Raw genomic sequence first — 24,211 nt, 5'->3', positions numbered from 1 at the left:
CCTTTTAAAAAAATCACACAGTTCACATGTTTTTATCATTTTATTTTTTAAGTATAAACTTTTTAAACACTTTACATAAATTAACTCCTCTGAGACTAATATTTGATGTACAGTAAATTGTAATTCATATAAAAATCCATAAACAACTTGTCTCACATAATTTACAAAAAAATCAGGGTTTCCTTTGCTTATCAGTGACAAGGATTGTTATTTGCCAGTTTTTTTTTCCCCCAAGGCAAACCTCCAGAGCATTGTAAAATGCATTATGAAATCCCCGCGGGGCAGGAGTCACGTGTGCCGAGGTCCTTTTACAAAGCAGCACAGGGAAAGCAGTTGGGTTGTCTATAAACTGTCATCTCGCCCCACATGTGACAATTAACATCGACATAGATCCCATCCTAGGCAGACTACTTCCTCGTAAGCAAAGGTCGACAATTCGGTGATATTTGGAAACACTGTACGCATTTCTACCCTCGCTAAATACAGTGCCTCAAAGGAACAGGTGGCCCAGGGCAAAACGTTTAGGCCATTTTTCGTTTTTTTTAATGCGTTCCTTTTAGTCCAACTGAGTGCAGCGATATGCATATGTAAACATATTCTTTAAAGCCGATCACCTTTAAGGTCATTCAGAAAAGGGGTTCTGTGTCTGTGTCTCTGTTCGTGGATTTTTTTAAATTTTAAAATAGCAGACTCCTTCTGGCAGAAGGCTCTTCCGTGCCGGAGAGTCCCAGCGGGCTTGTGCTCCAGGCGGGTCTGCGCCACCGGGGGCGCGCGCGGCGGTCCCGACCTCGGAGGCGGGGTTACCTCTTGCCGATCTCGCTCTGCCGCAGGAACTGGATGTTGTTGGCGCTGTCAGCCAGCTCGGGGTACTGCTCCACCGACAGCACGTAGTAGCCGTCGTAGCCCTGCACCTTGCCAGCGCTCAGCAGCTGCCGCTTCTCGCCCTCCGTCCAGAGGCGCGCGCCCTCCTCGCCGTCGCGCACCCGCTGCTGCTCGCGCGCCCAGGCCCGGGCGAGCGCGCGCTGCCGCGCCTGCTCCAGGATGCGCGCCTTCTCCTCCTCCAGGGTCATGCCGTAGCGCACGTGCAGCGCCAGCGCGCCGAACTGCATCTCCACGTCGGCGAACCTGCGCGTCCTGCCGTTGACCACGGTCGTGGACTGCGACACGGTCACGTTGATGCCGTTCTCCAGCGCCTTGCGGCCGCTGGTCAGCCGCAGCGTGCCCAGGTCGCTCTCGGGCGTGCTGGTCTTGATGAAGTAGTGCGTGTCCTTGCCCTCGATGGTGAAGTGCAGGTTCTCCAGGTAGAAGGCGCTGTTGAGCACGGCCGCCACCTTGATGCAGTCCTCGTTGGCGATGTTGAGCACGTTGGTCTGCACGCGGCCCTGGCTGACGGCCAGCATCACGCCCTTGCCGATGAGCGACTTGACCGTGGCGAACCACAGCCAGGACGGCGCGCCGCCGCCCCTGCGCCGGCTCACCTGGACCTCGGCCATCCTCCCCAGCGACAGGAAGGCCTTGGCCTGCCTCGCCACTTGCTGCTGAACCCCGAAAATGGGCTGCGAAGCGAAACAGAACGGGGGGGGGGGTTAGAGAGCAGCTGTAGCGCTGGGGGGGGGGGGGAGGAAGGCAGGAGCCCGGCTTCCTGGCCGCGCTCCCGCTCCTGACAACAAAAGGGGGAAGGGATTTGGGGCACAGCTCCAAGGCATTTATTAAAACCACCGCGGGTCCTTTGGAGACAAAAAGGCTTACAAAGCCCTGGGTGGAGGAATGCACTCAGATGCCCGTCCCTCGGGCGGATCCAGAAATGGGTTTTGAAACGCAAAGAGAGGTAACTCCATCGCGTATTAGTACAGAGCTTTTTAAAAGCGTCTCACTGGGCAAAATATTCACGTTGTAGCTTTTCTCTTTCCATTTCTGGATGCCCCTCCCCCCCTTTTTTTCCTGTGTCTGTCTCATTTGCGGCGCACAGCTTATCAGGGCCTTCATCCCAGCAGCTTTCTGCATGGAGCAGCCGGGGATGGGGGTGTTCAGGGCCAGATGGCTGTGTCCAAGCCACGCTCTGAAGTGCCTGTGCTCTCCTTTAGGTAGCTCTGTACCCTCTCCCGGTGAACACGATTTCTATTCAACTTCACCGGTGAAACTGCAGAACTGAAATGTGCGAGGATGAGTGGGCATTGGGACAGCTGGAGATGAGTACTTGCTACTTTGGGAAAACATTTACTTTTTTGAGACTTAGGGACACCGTCTACACTGGGGAATGGTTTAAATCAGGGGCATCTTAACTCAGCCATTTCCTATACCACCAGATGTTTGTCTGGCCAGTGTTCCCCAAATGGAAACATCTGTTTCATTCGCAGCAGTGAAAGAAACATTTGTTTTCCCGCACTTGGGGCGGCCTCAACGTCTTTGTGGGCGATTCCCTAAGCTGTCCTTATGCTGCGTGTCTCTCGACAGAGAACCTGAACCGTATTTAAACGGCGGCCTAGGAAAAATGTTGGCAACTGCATTTGTACAGTAAGGCTTAAGTGTTTTCAGACATGTTGGAAAGTCAGACACAATAAGGAGGTGCTTGTTCAAATGCACCAGGAAACTTCAGAATCTCTTCATGGCACGTTATCAGTGTGGATATATTTGCAATTAGAAATGGTAAAATGGCTCCCAGGCCCTGGAAACGGACGGGTTTTTGCTTTTTTAAATGTAAAGATGACATCTGAGAAAGGAATTGCTTTTATAAGACATGTGCCAGAAAACAGAGGTATTGACCCTATATATGCTCTGTGTGTGTGTGTGTTTCAGTCATGGCTGCCTTTTCTCTTTGTATCCGCTGAAATGATAGGAAATTGCTCAAGGAGGGGGGAAATGAATCTTTCTAAGAAACTCTGTACTCCCATCTTATCGTTATGGGGTGACCCAATTTCTTGATCTTTAATTATTCTTGCTTTAAGCTAGAAATTCTGGTGTTTCATTGTACATTCCTTTCTGATCTTTGAATGGTGGGAATTAAAAGTACCATTTTCTGAAATGACAGCTTTGACTTTGCAATTTTCCATTCTTTTTTTTCCTTTTTATTTCTCAGAACAGTTACAGGCTTCCTGATCTGTTATTTTCAGGAAAATTTCCATAAACACCCAGTTGTAGGGGGAGCCTTTGGTTTTATTTTTAATCATTTCCCACGAAATACTGTTAATATTTTTTAAAAGGTGAACTTTGAGGCATTGTTTGTGGGCTGCTAATGTGCAATATAGATCCCTTGCCCTCCTGTTTGTTGTATCATAGCCTTCAGGTCCCAAGGGCCATACATAGGCTTTGATGGGGCTCTCTGTAGAAACCTTGCACTAAAAAGTGAGTTTCTGCATTTTATTACCTTTTGATAATGTCTTTTCATGTTTTTATTAGCATCACTAAAAACAGATCTACGCTTGTTTCATCGGCCCCTGATATGCTGAACACAAATGCAGAGGGAAGTGCTGTTTTCCTTCCCAAAAAGAGTCAAAAATTAAAAACTGTACAGTTTGATTAAATATGGGTAAACTAGACACAAGCCATTTATCACCTTTCTATAGTTTTGCCTTTCATTTCTTACCGGGATATCATCCCACTGCTGACTCTTCACAAGTTCGTAAGAAGGCTCTGTTAAGTCAAATTTGGGAACAGGGAATCCAGGAATAGCATTGTGCAGATGGAAGCCAAATGTCACCAGCCAGCTGTTAACATCTGGAAGAACGTTCCAAATGAAAGGTGTTAGTTTATCCTGTGCTTTCATAAACTTAAACTCTTACCTTAAAGAAAACCCCGAATTCACAAATAACCACCAGAAAAAGCACGTTTGCTTTTATCCTGCAATTCAAAGCCTACTCCCCGTTGTCAGACGTGAAGACAATAACCCCAACAGCAGAACGAGGGCTGCAGAAAATGCGGAGCAATAGACACGCACGTAGACAGACCGAATGAACTGTCACGCGTGCCAGGTTGCATCCTGTGTTGGTAATAGTGATGGAACAAGGCAATAACCATGCGCAGCAGCAGGGAAGAGCCATGGTTGTTGAAAACAAATGAAATTCGTTTTGTACTCAGGAAAGGCTGGTCTTAAATAGCGGTTGTGCGTTACTGTCTTTCAAAAGTGGCTGCCCAAGGATATGTGGAATTCCACGACCCACTTTCTATTAATAAAGCCCTTAAATATTGAGAGTATTAAAATCAACAGTAGATGCCTAATAGAAGATGAATGCCGAAAGCTGGCAAGACTGGCCAAGGGCGCAGAGACTTTCTGATTACCATCAGTTATGACTTCAAAGGCTCGCTGTGCACAGGTGGAAACAAACTTTTTGGGGAGAAAACCTGGAAACCTTTAAAATGGTATTTTAAAATATTGCCATGTGACTCCAAAAGCCATTAAGCTTAGAACAAAGCTTTTATTCTGTTCTGGAGGTTATAGTATTGCAGAACTGCCCAGCAGGCCAGCAGCCTTATGGGTACAGTTGGCTGTAGATTATTTTATATATTAAGCACATAGCTGGAAAATTTGAAATTGCATTTCACCTAATATGTTTTATGCGTTCCATCTCTCTCTTGATGTTTTTCAGAAAATGCTGCTGTGGCATTCCCTGCAGGCCACGTTGCTAGGAGAGGGTGGATTCAGGAGCTGCGGGCTTTCCCGCCTTTCAGCCAGCCCCTGTCAACACCTCTTAAAGAGCCAGTGGTTAACTGCTTGTCAAAATGATGGAGAGTCACTTGTTTCCTATTTCCTTCTCTAGGGCACAAACTCTCACCTCATTGCCAGGCTGGCAGGTCCTTTATCAGGGTATCACATGGCTCTAAAATCAGTGGTATTCTCCTTCTTTTAAATGGGGGTAGTAGCAGGGGGTAGGATAGGAAGTGATATCTATCTATCCATCTATCTAGTATTTGGAGAAAATTCTTTCTCACCATTGGTGGAGTATTGAAGGCAAGGGTTCTCCTACTATGAACAATGTCTGCGTAACAGATCAGAGGGCCTTAAATTTGAAAAGCATTTGCAGAATAATGGGACATGAATGCAGATGTGTACTGAAAACCCCTGAAGGAGAATGCTGTAAGGGTGTGGTTGAATTAGGATCCTGAGAGAAGGGACTCTCAACTGGTTCACATGGAAGAGAGCTATGAACAGCTTCAGGAAGTCTGGAAAAGCAAGAGTCAGACGTGAAATGAACAAGGGGGCAGACTTTGCGAGCCACAGGGAGAACTGAGAAAACAGACATCTTGGTACACCTCAAACACTGAGCAAGAGAAGAGACAGCCCGAAGGAGTATGTATCTAACACAGGCAAAAACGAAACAGAAAGACTCCAAACTAAACCAAAGCAAACGAAAAACAGAAAACAGGAAACGTAAGTGTAGTAAGTTGGCTGACCGTGGCAGTGAAATTCAGGAATGAAAAGTGGAAGCAGAAGGATTCAGTGTCCTTGGAGGAGGGGATGAGTGAAAAAGTAGGCTACCCAAGGGAACAAGGGTAGAGCTTGCTGGGGGTTTTGTCTGTTTCTTATCCCAGCTGTTCCATGGTGGCAGAGGTGGGATCTGGTGTTTTAAACTGGATTGTGCACTAAACTTGGAAAGATCTTAAATCTATACCCTGAAAATTACTCCATATTGGCAGGAAAACTAGTGTGTCTATTAGTAGTGCCAGAACTGCACAACTTGGCAATAAAGATGGTAGGATAAGACGACAGAAGGAAGGTCAGAAACAGGATTCACTGGCTAAGCTACTAAATGATGGGAGAAACTGTTCCTTTGCTGTCCTGAGGCGATGGTGGTGCAGAGAGAGCTGAACGCCTCCCAGGGGCGAGCTGGTGAGCTACACTGTAGTATTTCACATCCATCCTTTCCATTAGAATGACCATGACTTGTCTACAAAGCCACACTACTTGTAGGAGAGGAGGTGGGATTGGAACTCTAATTTGGGGACTCCAAGTTTGGCATGTTTCTGCGTCTCCACATCACTTCCCTTAAGTGATTGGATTCCATTTCATTTCAGAATAGTGTGGTCTTGGGCTCTGGCAGGCAGAACAGGAAGTAACGAACTGTGTCTCAGTTTCCCTTTTTGGTTTCTCTGTGGTTCCATAGAGAAGTAAATACATCTAAGAGGTTAGGCATTTGATTTTGCATGAGTAAAGTATCAAGTTAAAGGAAGCGACTCCAGTGATTTTGTGCATTAACCTAAGGATTAAAGTAATTCAGTACTTGGGAAGGAAATGGAATTATGCTTACCTGTGATGTAGTCTTTCACATCATGGATTTTGCTTGCAGGGTTGTTATTCCTGAACATGTACAGGTTAAAAGGAGCTGGGTCCTTCCCAATTCTCCTCCAGATCTCTATGTCAGGTGTTGTCCATCGTCCTGCCAAAATGTCGTAATCTCTTTCTCCAAAGTGGATTAGTTTTGTCAGTGGGTCATACAGTCCCCCATGAAACCCAATGACCAGTTGAAAGTCAATATTGGAGTCAAAATAGATCTCGCCATACGCGGTGTACTGAATCTGTTTTAGCATAAGCCCATTGCTACTGAAAACAGCCAGGGGTGTCCCTGTGTTGTCTGATGCAATGTAGAACTCGTCCCCGCTGCTGATTTCCATGGCAAAGAGATGTCCTTGGAGATCATAATAGAGGGAGGTGATTTCTGAACTTGAATGGTTGTAGACATGAGTAATCCTGGTGGGGTAGGTGAGGTCAGCATAAAAAAACTGCAGGTGCTGTCCCAGGCTGGTTTTGCTAGAAACACGCCTTCCCAGGCCATCGTAACGGTAGATGACTGTCCAGCCACTGCCTTTACTGTAAACTCGAGTTAGAAGCCCCTTGGAGCTGTACTCAAAGATCTCCGTGCCTCTTTGACGCAGGAAACCGTCTTCATCCAGCCGATACTGGACGTCACCCAGCCGAGTGATTCTGTCCCGCAGGTCGTAGCGAAGGGGCGTCAAACGGGCACTGTTACTTGGGTTCAGCAAGTGGAGGTTCCCGTTCAGGTCATAGTTGTAACGCCACATGATCTTTTCATTCAGGTAAACTGTCTGGAGCTGCCCGTCAACATCATATTCATAAGCATACTTGGTAGTGTTGGCAAAGGGCCCTATTTTGATCTCTCTCTTGGTCACCCGACCCATGTTGTCATACTGAATTGTAATCCAGTACATGAGCGACCGGAAGATCTCGTACTGGATCTCCTTGATGCGGCCGTGAGCATCGAAGTGCTTTGTATAGGTCATCACCGCCGTGGAAATGATCTGGTTGATATCATAGTATATAACTCCGAATTTCCCAAACTGCTCGACTTTGCCAGAAATGTCATCAAACTGGTAGAGGTCGATGGGCAGTGGAGTCTCATTGATGACACCCTGCATGCTGGTCACTCGGAAGCTGTTGTCGTAGCTGTAGTCAAATCTCGCGTTGACCATCCCATCCTCACTGAAGCGGAAGATCTGCCTGTCGATTAGGGGGCCGATCTGCCTGTATCTAATGGTGCAGATGAAACCGTCGCTCTGGAGGTTTACTGTTTTGAGGACTCCCGCCGTCTCGTCGTAGGTAAAACTGACCCTCGTGCTATCGTACAGAATCTCCGAGAGCCTGGTCTGCCTCCTGTACTTGAACAGGACCCTCCGACTTGTGCCCAAGAAGGCCGTCTGCAGCAGCAGCCCCTCCTCGTTGTAGTCGGTGATGACGGAGGCGTTGCTCTCGGGCGGGTTGTAGATGTTGCGGTAGTAGCCGATGGATCGGATGGTCTGCATGGTGTGGCGAGCCACGCTGGGCATGGTGATGGCGGAGAGCCGGTCCCACAGGTCGTACTCGAAGATGTATTGCCGCTGGCTGTGCAGCAGGAGCACCATGGACTGCAACGAGAGGACACACCGTTACTCGGTATATGCCGGGGGGAGGGGGGGGCAAAAGCAGGTTTAGTGACCAAGGACGCAGAAACACTCCGCCCGAGAAAATGATTTTTATTTTCGAGTTATCCTTGACCTTACATGTCGCTAACGATCCCCTGCCTAATTGGCGTGGATGCTTAATTGTGAGGGGTCCTGTAATTAGTGGCTCAAGAGTCATGGTGTGCTGCTGGTGGAGACTGTGCCGCTCCTTCCCAGGCACTCCCAGCCATGTGGCAGGCCGTCCACGGATCTGGGTAAGTCGTGCAGGCGCGGGCAAAGCTGCCTCAAGACAAGGTTTCAAGGAGAAAACAGCATAAGGGGAACGCGGTGGTGTCCACAGCGATCGGTTATTCAGCAAGGTGGCTTTTCCCCCTCATTGCATTGAAGAGCCACTTAGATCCTGGTCTGATTTCCAGTGGATTGGGGGGAGGGGCAAAGCATTCACAATATTATTTTCTGAAAAGGAGACATAAAATTAGCCCCCAATTGATGTGACTAAAAAGCGTCAACGTTAACAAACACTGCTAAATGAACCACTCGGTGAATGCGAGCCATAAATGCCCTCAACAGAAGTACGGCCCCCGGTGTGGTTTTTTGTTTGCTCGTTTGCAAGCCTTTGCCTGGCATCTGTAACAACAATGAAACCTACAACTTGAAATTCCCGTCTGTGAGTACCAAGTCTGTTCTGGACCTCAGGTGCTGTGAAAACGGTTTCTGGGCTACACGCTGCTTTGGTGTTAAATTACGAGGTGAATAAATCTATAAACAAAAATTAGCTTTGCTTATTTTGCAAGTACCTGCAGGACAAAAGACGTGAATTTTTTTCTTCCCTGGAGGGAGCTTCCTCTCCACCCTGTCAGACCAAGGGGAAGACTGCAGAAGCGGGAGGACCCTCAGGTCAGCAGCCCCCTGGGGCTGCTGAAACGAGTAATCCCCTGTCCACCTCCCCTTGGTCTCCCTCTCCACCATCCACCATCTTCAGAAGCAGTCTGTGTGACTAGCATCTCCTGTGGGCAGGTCCAGGGGTTCTTTTTTACACAGGCTGTGAGGTCAATGTCCCGGGCACGGTTCCTATGGTTTGCATTCTCCGAAGGGGCTTGGACTATTGCCGAGTTCACAGGAATCACTACAGAGTTTCATAGTCACACCTGATGACAATGAAATACTTCTTGCTTTCCTATGGTCGAGTTTTGGCTGAGTGTGCCCATCCTGGCAAGAAAAAGGGGATAGCCTGGGTGGACTTTAGGGATTTTGGAGAGATGATGAATAACATTTGTTGGCTCTCTCATGCCTGCGGATGCGTGAAGGTGATCTCAGTTACTGCTGGGGTCACGGGCAGTGATGTGATCCCTGGATGCCCCTGAACATTTTTTCAGCCACATTATGATCACCGCTATCACCGTTTGGGCTCTGGACAGTTATGTTCCTGGGACTCCTCTGTAATGAGTTTAAGTTGGGAAACGCGTTCCAGAGCGAAGCAACAGTCCTCTCCCAGTTTCTCCAGGAGAAGCCGTCTCGGGGCTGGTTAGGCTGGAGGGTGAAATGTTTCCTAGGTGTCAGGATCTGCTCCCAGGAAAGTATGTGTGTAGGCGGCTTACTCTGTGGTCTCTCAACAAGTAAGACGTCGAGTGACTGGCTAGAGTGGGATGGTCGGTTATGGAGGAAACTATCATCTCACAGGCGTGGACCGATATCTCAGGGGTGAGTCTCTCCTAAGGAGAGCACGAGTGGGTTTGCAAGAGGAGAGGTTGGCAAGTAGGGTCCTCGCTGGAAGCATCCCAGGGCTGGGGGGCTGCCTGAAGATAGCGGCATCTGACCACAAACCGCGGACCTGAAGCTGATTCTTAGGGAGACCAGAATCAGACAGGATGGCTCCCGGGCAGGGGTGAGGCTGAGGGGTCGCGTAGAACAGCTCTGGTGACGGACAAGAGTGTGTGAGGTGCGTGCAATGATGTGGACGTGAGCTGGAGGCCAGAGTTATTCCGCGAGAGGCAAGCAGGCGTGGAGGCGGGACTGCTGAGAGGTACCAGAACTCAGAACCGAATCGGTTCCCAGGGCTGTCATTCATTTGAAAGGCAAATGAAGCATCCCGGGAATACGCTCTTCTTCGGCGATCACATTTCTTAAGAAAGGAATTACAGGGAGCCGGGCCTTTGCCTCGCCCTCCCTTTCTCTTACCTTCATTCCCTCTCGGCCCCGGCCGCTTTGCGCACGCGGGACTCGAAGTCTGTTTTGATATCGTTCGTTTGTTCACTGCTCTTAAGAACGGGGAAAAGCCCGAGCGAGGATGCCTGCCTTTCATACTCGCAGAAAAGGGGAGAGGCCACGGAGGACCTGAAAGGTGGCTTTCAAAAAGCAGCCTATTTTGGCTAATAATGCGGAGACAGGATCTACGCGCTTTTTACGGTCACGGCGCAGCCCTGCCGGCGGCAATGCAGGCCTGACGGAGTTCACCGTGCCGGCGTCAGGCGCTTTCTTCAATGAAAGACCCAGCACGGAGATTATTGACAAATGACTTACATGCTCAAGGTCTAATTTGCGAATGTTGTCCATGTACAAGCTTGGCAGGTGGACAGTATTAGTGCTTGTTTGTTTATAGCATAAATCACTTAAAAGGGTCCCAGACAGTGGAACCTAACTAAGGAGAAAGTGCTTTGCTAATGCAGAAATTCATCACCTCTGTACGAATGTGACTTACATACTGACGCTGAGAATAATGAATGGGCCTCAGTCACACATCGCCTTCCCCCTGCCGTAGTGCTCTGGGCGAGTGCTGAGAAGTGCTAGTCACTGCCTCCCTATTTTTTTTTTTAAAACCCTCCCCCAAGAATATTTTTTCCATTGATTTTTAGAGAGTGGGAGGGAGGGAGGAAGGGGGACAGAGAGAGAAACATCGATTTGAGAGAGAGACACACATCGACTGGCTGCCTCCCACACATGCCCCAACCAGGGCTGGGGATCAAACCTGCAACCCAGGTACGTGCCCTTGACTGGGAATCGAACCCATCACCCTTTGGTCCGCAGTCCGATGTTCTAACCACTGAGAACACCAGCCAGGGCGCCTCCCCACTTTTCCCGTGAGTGTGCAGACATACCTTTTCTAAGTACGTGTAACTCCACGTTTTACCATCGGCAAAGACCCGAGACACAATCCTCCCCTGTCCGTCATAATCCACCTTCTCGCTGGTGGTTCCTCGCTGGATGCTGGCGATCTGACCCGTGGACGAATAGGTGACATTGACGGCCATCAGCTTGCTGCTCGGCAGCCAGAGCGTTGGGTGCCCCGACGTGTCGTAGGCGATCCTCAGCAGAAATTTACGGTGGTCGTCGTAGATCTTCTCTGTCTTTGTGGTTCGATCAAAGTCAACGGAAAGGAGGTTTCTGCCATTAACCTGTTAGAACACAAACAAGATGATGAAATAAATCATGCTAATCCAGCTCCAGTCCCTCGTTACCCTTCAGGGTCCCCACCATTGTTTAAACACCGTTTATGGTGATTGATTTTCTTTGTCAGTAAATTAATTTAGCAACTTCTTGGGTACAAGTGCGAGGCAGTAGATTAACTGCTCCTTTAAAAGGTTTCATTAAGCAGAAAGACAGCCTGGCATTTATTCAAAACCTTTTCAATTAAACTTTGTAAACTTGAGCAACTGATAAGAAAAATACACCAAAACGTATTTGCTTTAGAGTTTGTTCAGAAGATAAGAAGGTGGGGAATAGGACATCTCTGTGAACTGCTCAGAGCCCCTGCCCCACGAGCACTGGGAAATAATTGCTTAGTGGATTAATCGTGGCCATATTAAATAAAACAGTGGTAAGTGTGACTGTAGCCCTGTGCAGAGCAGTTAAGTATAAGCTGGAACCCACATTACCGTGAATTATTAATGAGCTGAAATAGCAGGAGGTTACAAACACGATCATTGCTTTTGGCCAAATGCTGAAACGTTACAACTTTTTCGGATGCCTTTTTCTTGGATAACATCCGGCTAATGGGCAGGGATTTCAGGTCCTCCACTCCCACATCCACAGGGCCCGAGTTCTGTGATTAATTTACAAATCTGGCTCCATGCTGCTGTGACGGGGTCTCTGTGTGGCCCTGCGCCATGGTCAGAATCTCTGACCACGTTACAGTCTGTGACCCAAGGCGCACACAACCCAGCGCGCGTCACTGCCGCGGGAATGTGGCCTCGGTTAAATTCTACTCTACAATGGCCCACAGTGTTCGCTCGGCCTGGGGACCCCTCAGAGTGAGGCGAGGGCTCCATTCTCTGGTCGGCTATGGGGCGGTGGTGGCTTGAACATGACAAAATCTTGTTAGCTATTTGGATTGTTAAAAATTAAGTGGGAAAATCTTAATTTTACATGACCATGTCCTAGCTAGAACCTTCAAAACGGACGTCGATCAGTTATACATGCTCCCCCCCCCACTCCCCACGGTAGGGCAAAGGTAGGTTTATAGTTGTGAGTACACGGAACAGAGTTTGTTATTGATTAATTACTGTATTATTTTCCATACGGACAACTGTGAATCTACTTTTGCCCCACCCCATGTATTTGTAAATATACGCGTATGTACATATATATTCACGTAAAATGTGGGATAAAAACTAATTTGTGCCTTCTCTCAATGACATTAAACAAGTCCCATGAAGAAAGATTCCTTAATCTGAATCTTTCCAATCAGCTTTTTATACGTGAACAACATTTTTGATGCCTTAAGAAGGGGTTTTGCACAATTCAAGTGGTTTCCCAGGGCTCGTGCTTCTCCGATGGTGATCCAAAAGGAGAAACCCCCCAGAATGCTCAGGTTTGCCCATGTGTTCCTTCCTGAGGTTATTCCAAGCTGGGAACAGCCCTGCAAGGCTGGCTGGAGTTTCCACGGACCACGCGGCCGTCTTGCCCCATCTGTTCGTGTTTTACTTGGTGTGCATTTTAATTTGTATCTCAACTCTTTACTGCCTTCCTCGGCCCTCCTTTATCCCTGCAATATTTCCTGTGCTTAGAGCATAAGAAACAGACCTGGGGCCCCTGCTTTCACTGCCCGAGCCCTGCACCCAGGCCTCCGATGTTTTTCTTCTATCCAGACAAATATTGTAAGTGCTGCCTTTCTTGTCTCCTCAGACTGAAGTGGTGAGGTGAGCACTAGGACGTGGCCGTGGTTTCCCCGCACTCCCAGCACCAGCCAAGGTCTGAACTATTCTTACTTTTCTAGACACCAGCCACTGTGATTCTACACGTAAAATTTCAAAAGATAACTACGAAACATGTATTTTTTACCTCCCCATCATCCCTTCCAAACATGTCCAAACTCTCTGCTCCAGGCTGTAAATGAAGCGCAGACGTCTGGGGCATCTCCATTCTAGGACACACTTCCGTTTAATCACACCTTTATGACGTCACGGCAACTTGGCAGCCTTTTTTTTTTTTTGGACAATCATAAAGTGCTCACATGGTTCCATGCCCCAGTGACCTTTTAATAAATATTTTTAATATAAAAATATCAAGTTAAATGAACAGTTCACCTAAGATGAAAAAAAAACCCTGACATCAGATCATTGCTCTACCTACAGCTACAAAGAAGCGAACCCACACGTTGGGTCTGGCTGAGCGATCACCCTGAATTCCTTTGTGATGTGCATACTGCGTTTCTTTCAAGGAAGCGCGGACCCCCCCCCCCCCAAGATCGTGTCCTGCACGACTGATTAATCACAGCGGGCCTTTGACACCGGAAGGGGAGCATCGTTTGCCCCGTGGAATGCTCGAGAAACTAAGGCACAAAGACATTGAAACAGCGTCTTTAATGTTTAAAGACACGGAGCACCACCGGATCGTAGTCATGTATTGGGAACGTGACCCAGCGGCGGGAGGGTGGGCCGCTCCTTACCCAGCATGCTCGGCGACAGCACCAGGACTCCCCGTGTCCCTGTTGGAACAGGACTGGGCTGCAGACGGCTCTGTGTCTCCACACGTCAGCGCGTGCTAACTGCTCTGGTCTGTGGCACTCAGGTTAAAGTGAGAAACGGCACCGCACGACCGTGACCGGCATAGTGAGGTTTCAACAGGCCGTCATGCTCAGGTCTGCCTTTACACACACTTGGCTGGCAAATCTTGAGGATTTCTTTTTAAAGTAATTGACTAGTTTTTTCCTCTAAGCATCTGAATTCTGGGCATGTTCAGAAGATGAATTTTATTATTAGAATGGCACACATTATTTTGGTAATGGATTAAAGGCTGGTTCCAGAGTCCACCCCTGACGGAAATGAGGACTGTTTATAATATAAAAACCAGCAACTATTACGTGTCTTTTTAAAACAAATTTAACTACAAATGGGTAAGTGAAGGAACTGTCTTATCTTCATTCTGCTATTGTTCCCCACATCTCTGTCACGATTTCATTTGCTGGTTACTTGCTACTGTATCCACCCCCGCTCCCCTTAGCAGCATTGTTTCACAGAAAACGCTTTCATATGGCGAGTGTCTTATATAATTTCTTTTTCTCACATCTGGCGTTAGGGTTGTTTACGGCGGTCAAACATTTGCAAGGATGAGCTATGCACACAGCCCCTCTCTTGGAGAGCTAGATGCGATGAAATAAATGACCCACATCATATGCTTGGCTTCTCCTTGTTCCTTCATTCATTGAATAAATATTTGAGTGGCCATCCCGTGTCAGGCACATCCCTACAATGAGGTCAAATAACTTGAAAACAAAAAGAACTTCCTGCTAGGAAATAACGGGAGGTAAGAGAGGAGGCATCCTCCGTCTCAGGAAAGGATGGGATGCGGGCGGGTGGCTTTTGTGCTGATCCAGGTGCCGTGGTGGCCGCAGGTCTCCTGTCTCCTCTCTCCCCTGTTTTGCAGGCTCCAGGTTCAGTCCTGAGACCAGGTTTTCCCATCATCGCTTTCTCCTCAGAATTCCTCTCTCGGAATCCACCGAGGAATGAAATTAGCAGTCGGAGCTGGCACATCCAATCTTATCTTGAAAGTAAGAAACCCTTCCCTGTGAAGCCGGCATTGTCTCCGAGAGCAGCCACGCACACCGGTGGGGAATCTCCCTCCAGGGCGACCGCACAGGCCACTTTAAACAGTGCGTTTTCTGAAATGTGTCGCTGCGGCCTTGCGTTGTGGTCTTGCTGTTTTGAAGGAAACTAACACCAGGCCTGTGAGCACCAGTCTCTTCCTCCCCAAAGCGAGGGATTTTCTTCATTTAGAATCAGACAGAGAACAAGTGACTGAAGATCAGATTTCCCCTCTTCCTCTATTCTTCCAAATTTCTTTTTATGTCTAAAAAAGCAGGGTTACACACACACACACACACACTCTTATATATAAAAGATACACTTAAGACAAAAATCATCACAAAGAACAGTGGTCAACATGTTCTGCTGTAAGTTTCTGGGCAACATATTGCTCTTTTCTTCCCTCTTTCGGCATTTTCCTAACCAATGACCATGACAGCTCCTTCCCATCCCTCTTCTGCATGTGTCTAGTTGCCCGGCGTCTGGGTTTGGGTTAGGAATTCACAATTGGGCCTTTTGTTTTCAAAGTGCCTTCCCATTGTCTCAGGTGATTCTGTGCAATGGTGGGAAACAGGCAGGGGAGGGTGAATTTCATTTATCCACAATACAGCTCTATCATGCCTATATCATAAGCTAGTGTCCAGGTTAATATATTCCTCAGCCCGTGAGGCAGACATCACGATCTAGAGAGGGAAAATGAAGTTTACGGATGTTAGGATTTTCCCTGAAGGTTAACTGCTAGTAAAAAGGGGAGCCCGATCTAGAACCCGTAGTTTCTGAATTGCAGGTTGAGGCTGTGTCTATGGGGCGCATGCATGTATGCGGTGTCTTTGCATATCTGATGCAGTGAGCCCGGTGACCCAGACCACGTGCACACTGTGCCTGCTTTAGGGAGAGCTCAACAGGGTAAGGCCTTGCACTGGCTTCTGGTTTGCAGTGGCCCAAGGAAGTGGGGGTTCTGGGGAGAAGCAGTGAGTGGTGGAGGCAGAGAGGGGTGCAGGCAGCTACTGAGTCCCAGGGTCAGCGGAAGGAAAGGCAGCAACAGCCCGAGACCCTAGCACAGTGACCTGGAACACGTCCGAGCCTGTTTCCTGCCCATCACTTTCCCTCCAACCCTAATCCTTCCTGTTCCTCCTAGGGTTCTGCTTTTCCTCCTTCTCTCACCGAACTGACGTCTCCCCAGCCTCCCCAGCTCCTGCCTGCCTCCTGATCCGTGGGGCTGGGCCTCAGGCATCCTGCTTGCACAGCCTGGGTATGGGTGAGGATGGAGCATGTGACACTGGCTCCAGAAGACCGTGGATCTGAGTCCCGAACACCTGCCTTGCACCTGAGTGGAATCAGGACATAACCCGTAAGGTGCATACAGTATGTATGTGATCTACCGATTCTTTTTCCACTTCCATTTCTTGGAAATAGAGACAGTATTGTAGTAACTTTTTTTTTTTTTACCCCGAACGTTTGCTAAGGTAAATAATTTTGGACTGTTATAATAAAAATTTAACCATTTTTTTTGGTGCAGAAAACATTAATGGTGTGCTCTGTATTTTGTTCCCTCTCCTTGATTTTAAGTACTTTTGTTTAATTGCAAGGAAAGAAGTTTTAGGAATAGTTACCTAGTTATCTGATAAACTAAAACCTGTTTACTAATGGAAAGAATGAATCAGGTTCCGCTTACAGTGGTCCGAAGGTGGTTTTCTTGTAACCCGTGTTGTAGTATTTAATCTATGTTGTCTTAGATTAAGTACCAAATAGGTGGCATCAATCACAGCTTGCTTCCGAGCTGTATCTGGCTCACGATGTGAAGTGGAGGGAAAGAACACCTCACCAGGTGATGCAGAGAACATCATGCAAAGACCAAGTACACCAGCATAATCAGAAATATCATTACATTTCTCCTGAAAATAGTATAAATCAATAGTGAGGAGGCAGCGGTTAGGTTCTGACGTCAATACTCTCTTATGTGACCAAACTGCACTTTAAAAATACTGAGAATGTAAAGACATAATCCACCTCTTTCAATATTTTTCCCACTGATTTTTAGAGAGAGTGGAAGGGAGGAGGGTGGCGGGGAAAGAGTGAGAAAGAAGAAGCCCAGCCGTTGAGCGTTGACCTAGGATCCAGGCGATCGGGGTTCGATTCCCGGTCAGGGCACATGCCCAGGTTGTGGGCTAGGCAGCTGATGATTCTCATCATTGATGTTTCTCTCTCTCCCTCTCTCTGAAATCAATAAATGTATATTTTAAAAAAAAGAGAGAAAGAAGGAGAGAAATACCAATGTGAGAGAGACCCATCGACTGGTTGCCTCCTACAGGTGCCCTGACTTGGGGGGGGCCCAGGATGGGACCTGCAACCCAGGTAAGTGCCCTTGACCAGGAATCGAACCTGTAACCCTCCGGTGCCCAGGCCGACGCTCTCACCACTGAGCCATGCCATCCAGGGCTCAGCCAATTCTTAATTAACTCCATTCCCACGTTTGGAAGCCAATGTCCTGAGTGGGTGAAGGAAAAGTCTAAGATTTTAAAGATAACATTAGTAAAATAAGAACCAATTGACATCTGGGCTATTTGAGATTATGCTACCTGCAATTTTCTAATTCCAGGGAGGGATTATTTTTAATCTTGGAAAGACTGAGAAAAACCTTCTCTCAAATAGCGGCTTTTATGTTGAATGCTCGGATGGCTTGACTGTTGGCTAAGGGTCACACCCAGGGGCAAGGTGCTCACCGAGCGCAGCAGCAGAGGGAGGAGCTGAGTCCCAGGCCTGCCCTTGTGGACAGCCATCCACACGACACGGAGGACCGGCGGCCACCGCCTGCTCTCCAACACTCACTCACCCTTAGCTTTCGGCCAAAGACGTTGACTTTCCCTTGGGCCTGCTCTTTTCGGAATCTCCATTCCACCAGGTTTTGGCCATTTTCACCCGGAAGAGTCATGTTTCTCTTGGCGACGGTGGGGTTTGCTGTCCCGGCCAGCACGTGTGGCTCTGTCTGGTAGTGCGAGTCGAGGCCGCTGGCGTAGATGATTCTCAGGGAGCCATCGTAGCCAATCTGGTAGCTGTTCCTCAGCTGATCTGCAGAACCAGACGCAGAGAACGTGAACTATAGATGGGGATTACACACCCGGCCGGCTATGCAGTTAAAAGTGACACAAATTTCTAACATGTTGCCAGCACTCCATTCATAAGGACATAAAAACGCTTAATGATGTCCTCTTAGAAAACAGTAAAACGACTGATTCCTGGCATTGCACCCTGTACCGGGTTTGGCTCTTAGAGAAAGACTTTAGGAGAATTTACAGTCTTTCTCCACTTTAATAGACTTCTTTTTCTCATTTGCCTGATGAAATACACGAAGGCTCAACCTCCAAGGAAAGTGCAGTAAATGTTTTGCAAAGAGCCAAGAATGCACTTTTCTGGAGGCTGGTGTGTCACCTCCAATGTCCAGAAGCTTCCCCCCACCCCCCACCTCTGTATCTTTTATCAAAGAATTTTTATAAAGATTTACTATCTATACCTTGTATACCAAAAATATAAGGTGATATTCCCCCTGATATTGACTTTAAAAAAAGGGAGTCATCTTACATTTGGTACAAACCCACTTTCATGTGGCAGGTTACTGCTTCAATTCAAAACACTTGCCTAACAGGACCATTTCGAGAATAATGATTTCAAGCAATACTAATTTTAGGTGGCTGTGGAGATTACCTGGCAGAATCAGTGGGAAAAAAAGGGGTCCAAGAAGTTTAACTCAGATTTAGGAGTTAATCTTAGAGCTACGACCACACAGTTACAACTGTCATTGGAAACAGGCTTTTTCAGGATTGTCTCAAAGAGGAACACGGCAGGAGGGTCCGTCACGGAGACATTGGATATATGTGCCCACAGAGTGAAGACCCTCAGGGTCCAGACGCTACATAAATGGGTATTTGGAATTGGGATAAAATTCCCAGTGACCACATCACAGGTGCGTCCAGATACCGTATCACACAGATTCAGAAAGGGCTGTGCCTCCAACAACGGGACCCCCTGGCAGTGAAGGTCACATGCTCGGGACAACTGGGTGATGGCTGAAGAAAGGTCTGATGATACGCGTGAAGTGTTGAAATTAAGCCGTTTTATTAAATGGGAATGGAAGAGGACGCCGTTTCCAGGTTAACATTTTGTTATAGGGTGTCCCAAAAAACGTACACACACTTTAACAGCTGATAACTCACTTAATTTTCCCTCCTTTTCAGTTTTACTGATGTGAAGTATTGGGTGGAGCCAGGCTAAGCTTTGAACAAAGAAAATTTATCCGAAAGTGCTACTAGACCTTTTTTTATGGGGATACATAAAAGATAAAGTTTACAGTTCAAAACTGGCAACAGTGGATGAACTGAGGGCACACAAACACTGAACGAAATGATTCTTGATGTTTGCGTTTCCACTGCTTCGTGTTATCAGCAGCGCCTGGACCAGAATGGTCACCAGTTTGAAAACACGCATTGACAAAAAAAATATTCATTTCTGTAGGTTCTTTTAAATGTTGAAAATGAAGTTTATGTTAATCAACACCAACTTTATAATCATTCAAAGTATGTGTATGTTTTTGGTTCACCCTGTACGCATCTATAACTCAAACATTACCTGTAGGCATCAGGCTGCTTAGTCACTATCTCTGGAGGTTTATATTTACCACCGCCCCCGTCCCGGTCCCTCTTAGAAAACGAGGCTGCCATATCCTATTTGGGTGCCACTGCCAGTTTAAAATGATCAGTTTAAGATGTTTTCGTGTTTACCTTGAACCATGGTGTAGAAAGAATCGATGGAGGACAAGTTGGAAGTGATGCTGACATCTTCTTCTCGGCTGGATGACTCCAGGTCCACCGTGATGGCCTTGTCCATGTCACCGTGGAGGTTCGTGACCACTCCCGTAGGAAATGTGACGTTTGTCAGACGACCTTCACTGTCGTAGCTAAATACAAAGGCACCGACTCGGCGTTAAATAGGAAACAGAAGGTTCTCCTTACAAATACAACGAGCAGCAACATCAGCCGCACAAATTTGGAAGAGTATTTGTCTTTGTGCAGGAGCTGTGCAGACTGAGGACTTCAAACATGCTTTGAAGTAATCAAAGCCTGGTTAACACAGAGGAGCCTCACCGGTGAGAGCGAGAGTAAACAGCACAGCTCTCCATCTCAGCAGATTAGTCTTTGAAGTGTGACCAAAATCCGCCTGCACATCTAATTTGCTGTTTCAAAGAGAACATGTTTGCTGATATTAAATTCCTTAGTATTCCTCCCTATTTTCCACAAAGTAGATTTAATTCGCTGTTATATCAGTTTAGAAAGTTTTACTAACTACTGCTCTTTACGGCAGCGCAATACAAATATATAAAAACTTTGTGAAATAGTATGTATACACACATGTATGTATTTGAATATTTAAACATACTCTGAGTATCTTGAGGCATCTTTAACAAATTAATAAAATAAAGCCTTTGAAAGGCTTTCTGGTTTCTCAGTGACTGACATATTTTATAGTGGTAACTGGGACTGGAATGTTGGTTGGGACAATGAGAGTCTACCTTGTCCACACTGACATTATAGGAATGGGAGGTATTCTGAATAGTCATTTATTGTTTAATGAAATGAGATGTAGTATTTACTAACACAGAACAATTATTTGCTTTATTATACATTTTTTTTAGCATATATGAGGAACTTGTAACTTAAATGTTAAGATACATTTTAAAAAGCTGTCCCATAACCATAACTATGCATTACACATACAACCTTTCGGTACAGAGTTGATTTTCTGGTGACTTTTCCATTTGTGGTAGCGCTGAAGAACATTTCTAAAATGACAGTGTGGGTTGAAGAAAGAAAAAATACAAATTGTGGATGAAAAACCGGGGATTTCCTTGGGACAACAATATACCTAAGATTAGATTTCAGATTAATACTAAGGCTGCTTCACTAACAAAGGGTCTAAGCGATCTGGAGACCTGGACCAAGTTCTACCTAATGTAAGACCTGATGTGGACGAGTAGAGAAAGCACCCATCGTAACAGTGACACACAGAAGTTCCCAGGGAAGAAAAAAGTGGGGAGTATTCCTAATAATAGGTATAAGTACATAAGTATGGGGCAACAAGGGGTTAAGGGGTAGAAAAAAGTACTTATATTTTGTTATAAAAGGACAGAGAGCTTTTAGAGTATAAGATATTAGCTTTGAAAAATGTGGTTGAGCCCTGGCTGGTGTGGCTCGGTTGGCCGAGCCTCGTCCTGGGCACCAAAAGGTTGACCGTTTGATTCCTGGTCAGGGCACATGCCCAGGTTGTGGGCTCCATCCCCAGGAGGGGTCGTGCAGGAGGCAGCCAATCTATCTCTCTCCCTTCCTCTCTCTCTCTAAAAAAACCAAAAACATTTTTTAAAAAATGTGGTTAATAATTAGGAGACGGTTCTAGCTCATAAAAGTAGAGGGGATTCAGCAAGGGCGATAGTACAGTGGAGGCAGGAAGGAAGATGTAGGTAAGAGAACCGCCGGTGTCTGTTCAGGCCCACCGACGAGCTGATCCCATTAATTCAGCGGGGACAGTATCAGTCAGATCGTGGCTTTGACTGACTCGTGCTGACAATCTGCCGCACAGCTCAGCCAGCGGCAGAAACAGGCCCTCAGAAGAAAGCAGCAAGCGATGGAGAAACGAAGGGAAAAAATGAGCCATTATGTGCGATCATTGTTTGGGCCCACAAAAGGCAGAGCTGAAATGACCCGGCCCCTCCCCACCAGCCCCCACGCCTGAGACGAAGGCTTCCAGGAAAGAAGCCGGGCCTGGGCCTGGGCCTGGTTTGCGGCTGTCGTTGGTTTCCTGGAGAAATCGCTGCTCTGGAGAGAACAAACACGCCCAGGTTTATGTACACAGAATTACTGATAAAACCAGCCTATAGCTCAATCTTACCCTGGACTCATTCTTGCATCTCATTGCGTTTTTCATAGTATAAGGTGGAAATGTTACTGTTTCAAAGAAATGAACGTCCTTTGAATGCTCCAGTGTAAGAGGTAGTTCAGTGCCGCATTCTCCCCTCCCCGCCTTTTGCCGACGGAAACAGAAAAGGGTGCGGTGAGGCGACGTGGTCAGGCTCTGACTGACCACACCTGGCCCCTGGCCCGTCAGCCTTGGGTAAGCCGGTGCTCGGTTCACAGTGAGAACTCCAGCTTCCTATACAGGCGATGCCACCTGCCGGCACTCTGCTCGCCCGTTCCCCCCTTGCCACTCGCCTGCCCCCTTTCAGCCCTTTGGCTGGTGTCTGTTTTCTAGCTCCATTCAATATAAAGTAGGAACATCTCCCTTTTCCTGCAGAAAGCATCTCTCCGACCTCCGCCTCTGCTCTTCACAGGCTCCCCATGTGCCCCATGTCCTGCTGCATGGAACAGGATGCTGGGCACTAAGACGCTACGTATCAGCCCCGGGCTCTCTGGGAACTAAGAACCACCTTTGCACGTGGTGCACTTAGAATGAACAGGGGTGAGCTGGGATCTTTGTGGCCCAGCTTCACAGTCTTGCCCTGGAAGTTCTGCCTTCTGAGGAGCAGCTGAGTCTAAGTTAAGGCACCGATGGGGCTCAAGTTCACACGCAAGGGAGGCGAGGCCACTGCCAGGTGTGACAGCCTCTGAGGTGCTGCCTGACCAGCCCCCTAACAGCTTCTCAACAGCTTCCAGGATGAGGGTGCTGTGGACACACAGAGCATCAGGAGTCGGACGGGACAGAAGTCACACATGTAAAAACTGACCTATTGAAAATGAGTGCCATGTGGGCCTGGAGTGCACAGAGGTGTGGCCACGCTGGAGCAGCGAGGGAAGGGCCACCTCAAACTGGGGACCTCAGCAGAGCCTTGACGTAGACGCGGGATTCAGACAGGCAGAGGCGGCCAGGAGCCCAGCAAGGTGAGGGCGTGGAGGGTGTGGAAGGGTGGTGAGGTCGGGGTGGACGAGTCCAGCAGGAGCCGAGAGTCCTCTCAGGGTCCATTACAGGGTAGAGCAGGGGTGGGGAATGTCTGGCCCTCGGGCCGTATTTGGTCTGGCTCTGCCAAGGCAGCTGCAAGTGGGACTTGAAATTCAATACATCTAGGAGTTTTTTTCATAGCTAATTTTTAAGTTGATAACGTTGTATGGCCCAAGAAAGATGTTTTAAATAGCCAAATGACCCTTGACAGAAAAAAGGTTCCCCACCCCTGCGGCGGAGGGAGGCCCTGGTCCGGCTTCATCACTGCGGCTGTGGGGCTGAGGAAGGTTGTAAAGGAAAAGGCAGGGTTTCATGAGGCTGCCTGCGACACCGCTAAAGGAGCCCAGGGCGAGGGGACAGGTGAAGGACTTGCCGATTTCACACGCCAGGAAAAAAATCAGTGATCAACGTAAGGTTTTTAAATTAAAAAGGACCTCCTGTTACCTGCATCGTGTCATAAAGAAAGTCCATGCAAACAGAGCAGACAGAAAGGACCTAACTTCAGGGGGAGAGACAGTTCTTTCAAAGAAGTAAAACTGCATAAAAAAATTCGGCACATCATTATTTCGTTTCATTTCGGTGTGGATCAGTGACAACTTTTCCACAGGTTAGAGAAATGAAAACGAGATGGGTGAAGACATTCAAGTTGCCTGGGGACTCTGGACAAGGGCGTGAGTCACGATCGACCTTCAGGTACTTTCAGAAATGCCAGGTGACCCTCCTTTACCTGGACAAAATTAGAAACACAATGCCCAGCAAATGACCTCTGTCCTCTGACATACTGGGACCTCCGGTACGGAGAGGGGCCTTCCCAGCAAGCAGATGCCTGTGGACACGTTCTCTGTGGCTTTATTTAGTGTGTGGGCCTCGGTGGTGAGCTAACCCTGCCCAGCTTTTGCATTTGGGTGCATTTTCTTTCATTAAGCTTCGTGACTTCACAATGCAATAAGCTCCAGGGAATTTGGAGAGAGCATCAGCTTCCTGCTCTCCATTCCACTCATCTGGCCTCAGCCTCCAGCTTCAAATTCATCACACAGCACATTCTTCCAGGCCCCTGACCCCTCACAAAGGACCCTGGCTGGAAAAGACAAACCGCCCCAGGCGCTCGGCCACCTCCTGCTCGCTCACTGATGGGATGCCCTGATCTGATGTTTATCTATTTGTGTCTTTAATTTTGATTGCATTTTTGCCTAGACTGGCTGTTTTAGCCTTTGTGGGATACTTTAAAATCTCTTTTCAAGTTTCCTAAGCAGCGGGATTATGGACAAATGCCCCAGGGATTGAGCTCTAGCCATTCTCAGTCAAAAATGCTCTCTTCCTCC

The 24,211-nt window shown here is 47.6% G+C and overlaps 1 protein-coding gene across 1 annotated transcript in view; it reads right to left on the bottom strand.

Moving 5' to 3' along the window:
- Positions 1 to 556: 556 nt before the first annotated feature.
- Positions 557 to 24,211, bottom strand: part of TENM3 (teneurin transmembrane protein 3) — a 539,046-nt gene continuing 515,391 nt past the window's right edge. Inside the window, exons 23-28 of the mRNA XM_087814069.1 lie at positions 19,685 to 19,860; positions 17,743 to 17,978; positions 10,986 to 11,282; positions 6,243 to 7,854; positions 3,584 to 3,714; positions 557 to 1,556 (exon numbers count right to left, since the gene is read on the bottom strand). Of these exons, the coding sequence (XP_087670195.1) occupies positions 801 to 1,556; positions 3,584 to 3,714; positions 6,243 to 7,854; positions 10,986 to 11,282; positions 17,743 to 17,978; positions 19,685 to 19,860 (3,208 nt within the window). The 3' untranslated portion in view covers positions 557 to 800. The remainder of the gene's footprint in view (positions 1,557 to 3,583; positions 3,715 to 6,242; positions 7,855 to 10,985; positions 11,283 to 17,742; positions 17,979 to 19,684; positions 19,861 to 24,211) is intronic.

Source organism: Miniopterus natalensis, chromosome 2 (assembly GCF_054644295.1).
Source record: "Miniopterus natalensis isolate mMinNat1 chromosome 2, mMinNat1.hap1, whole genome shotgun sequence".
NCBI lineage: Eukaryota > Metazoa > Chordata > Mammalia > Chiroptera > Miniopteridae > Miniopterus > Miniopterus natalensis.
This window is presented reverse-complemented; position numbering and strand designations above follow the sequence as displayed.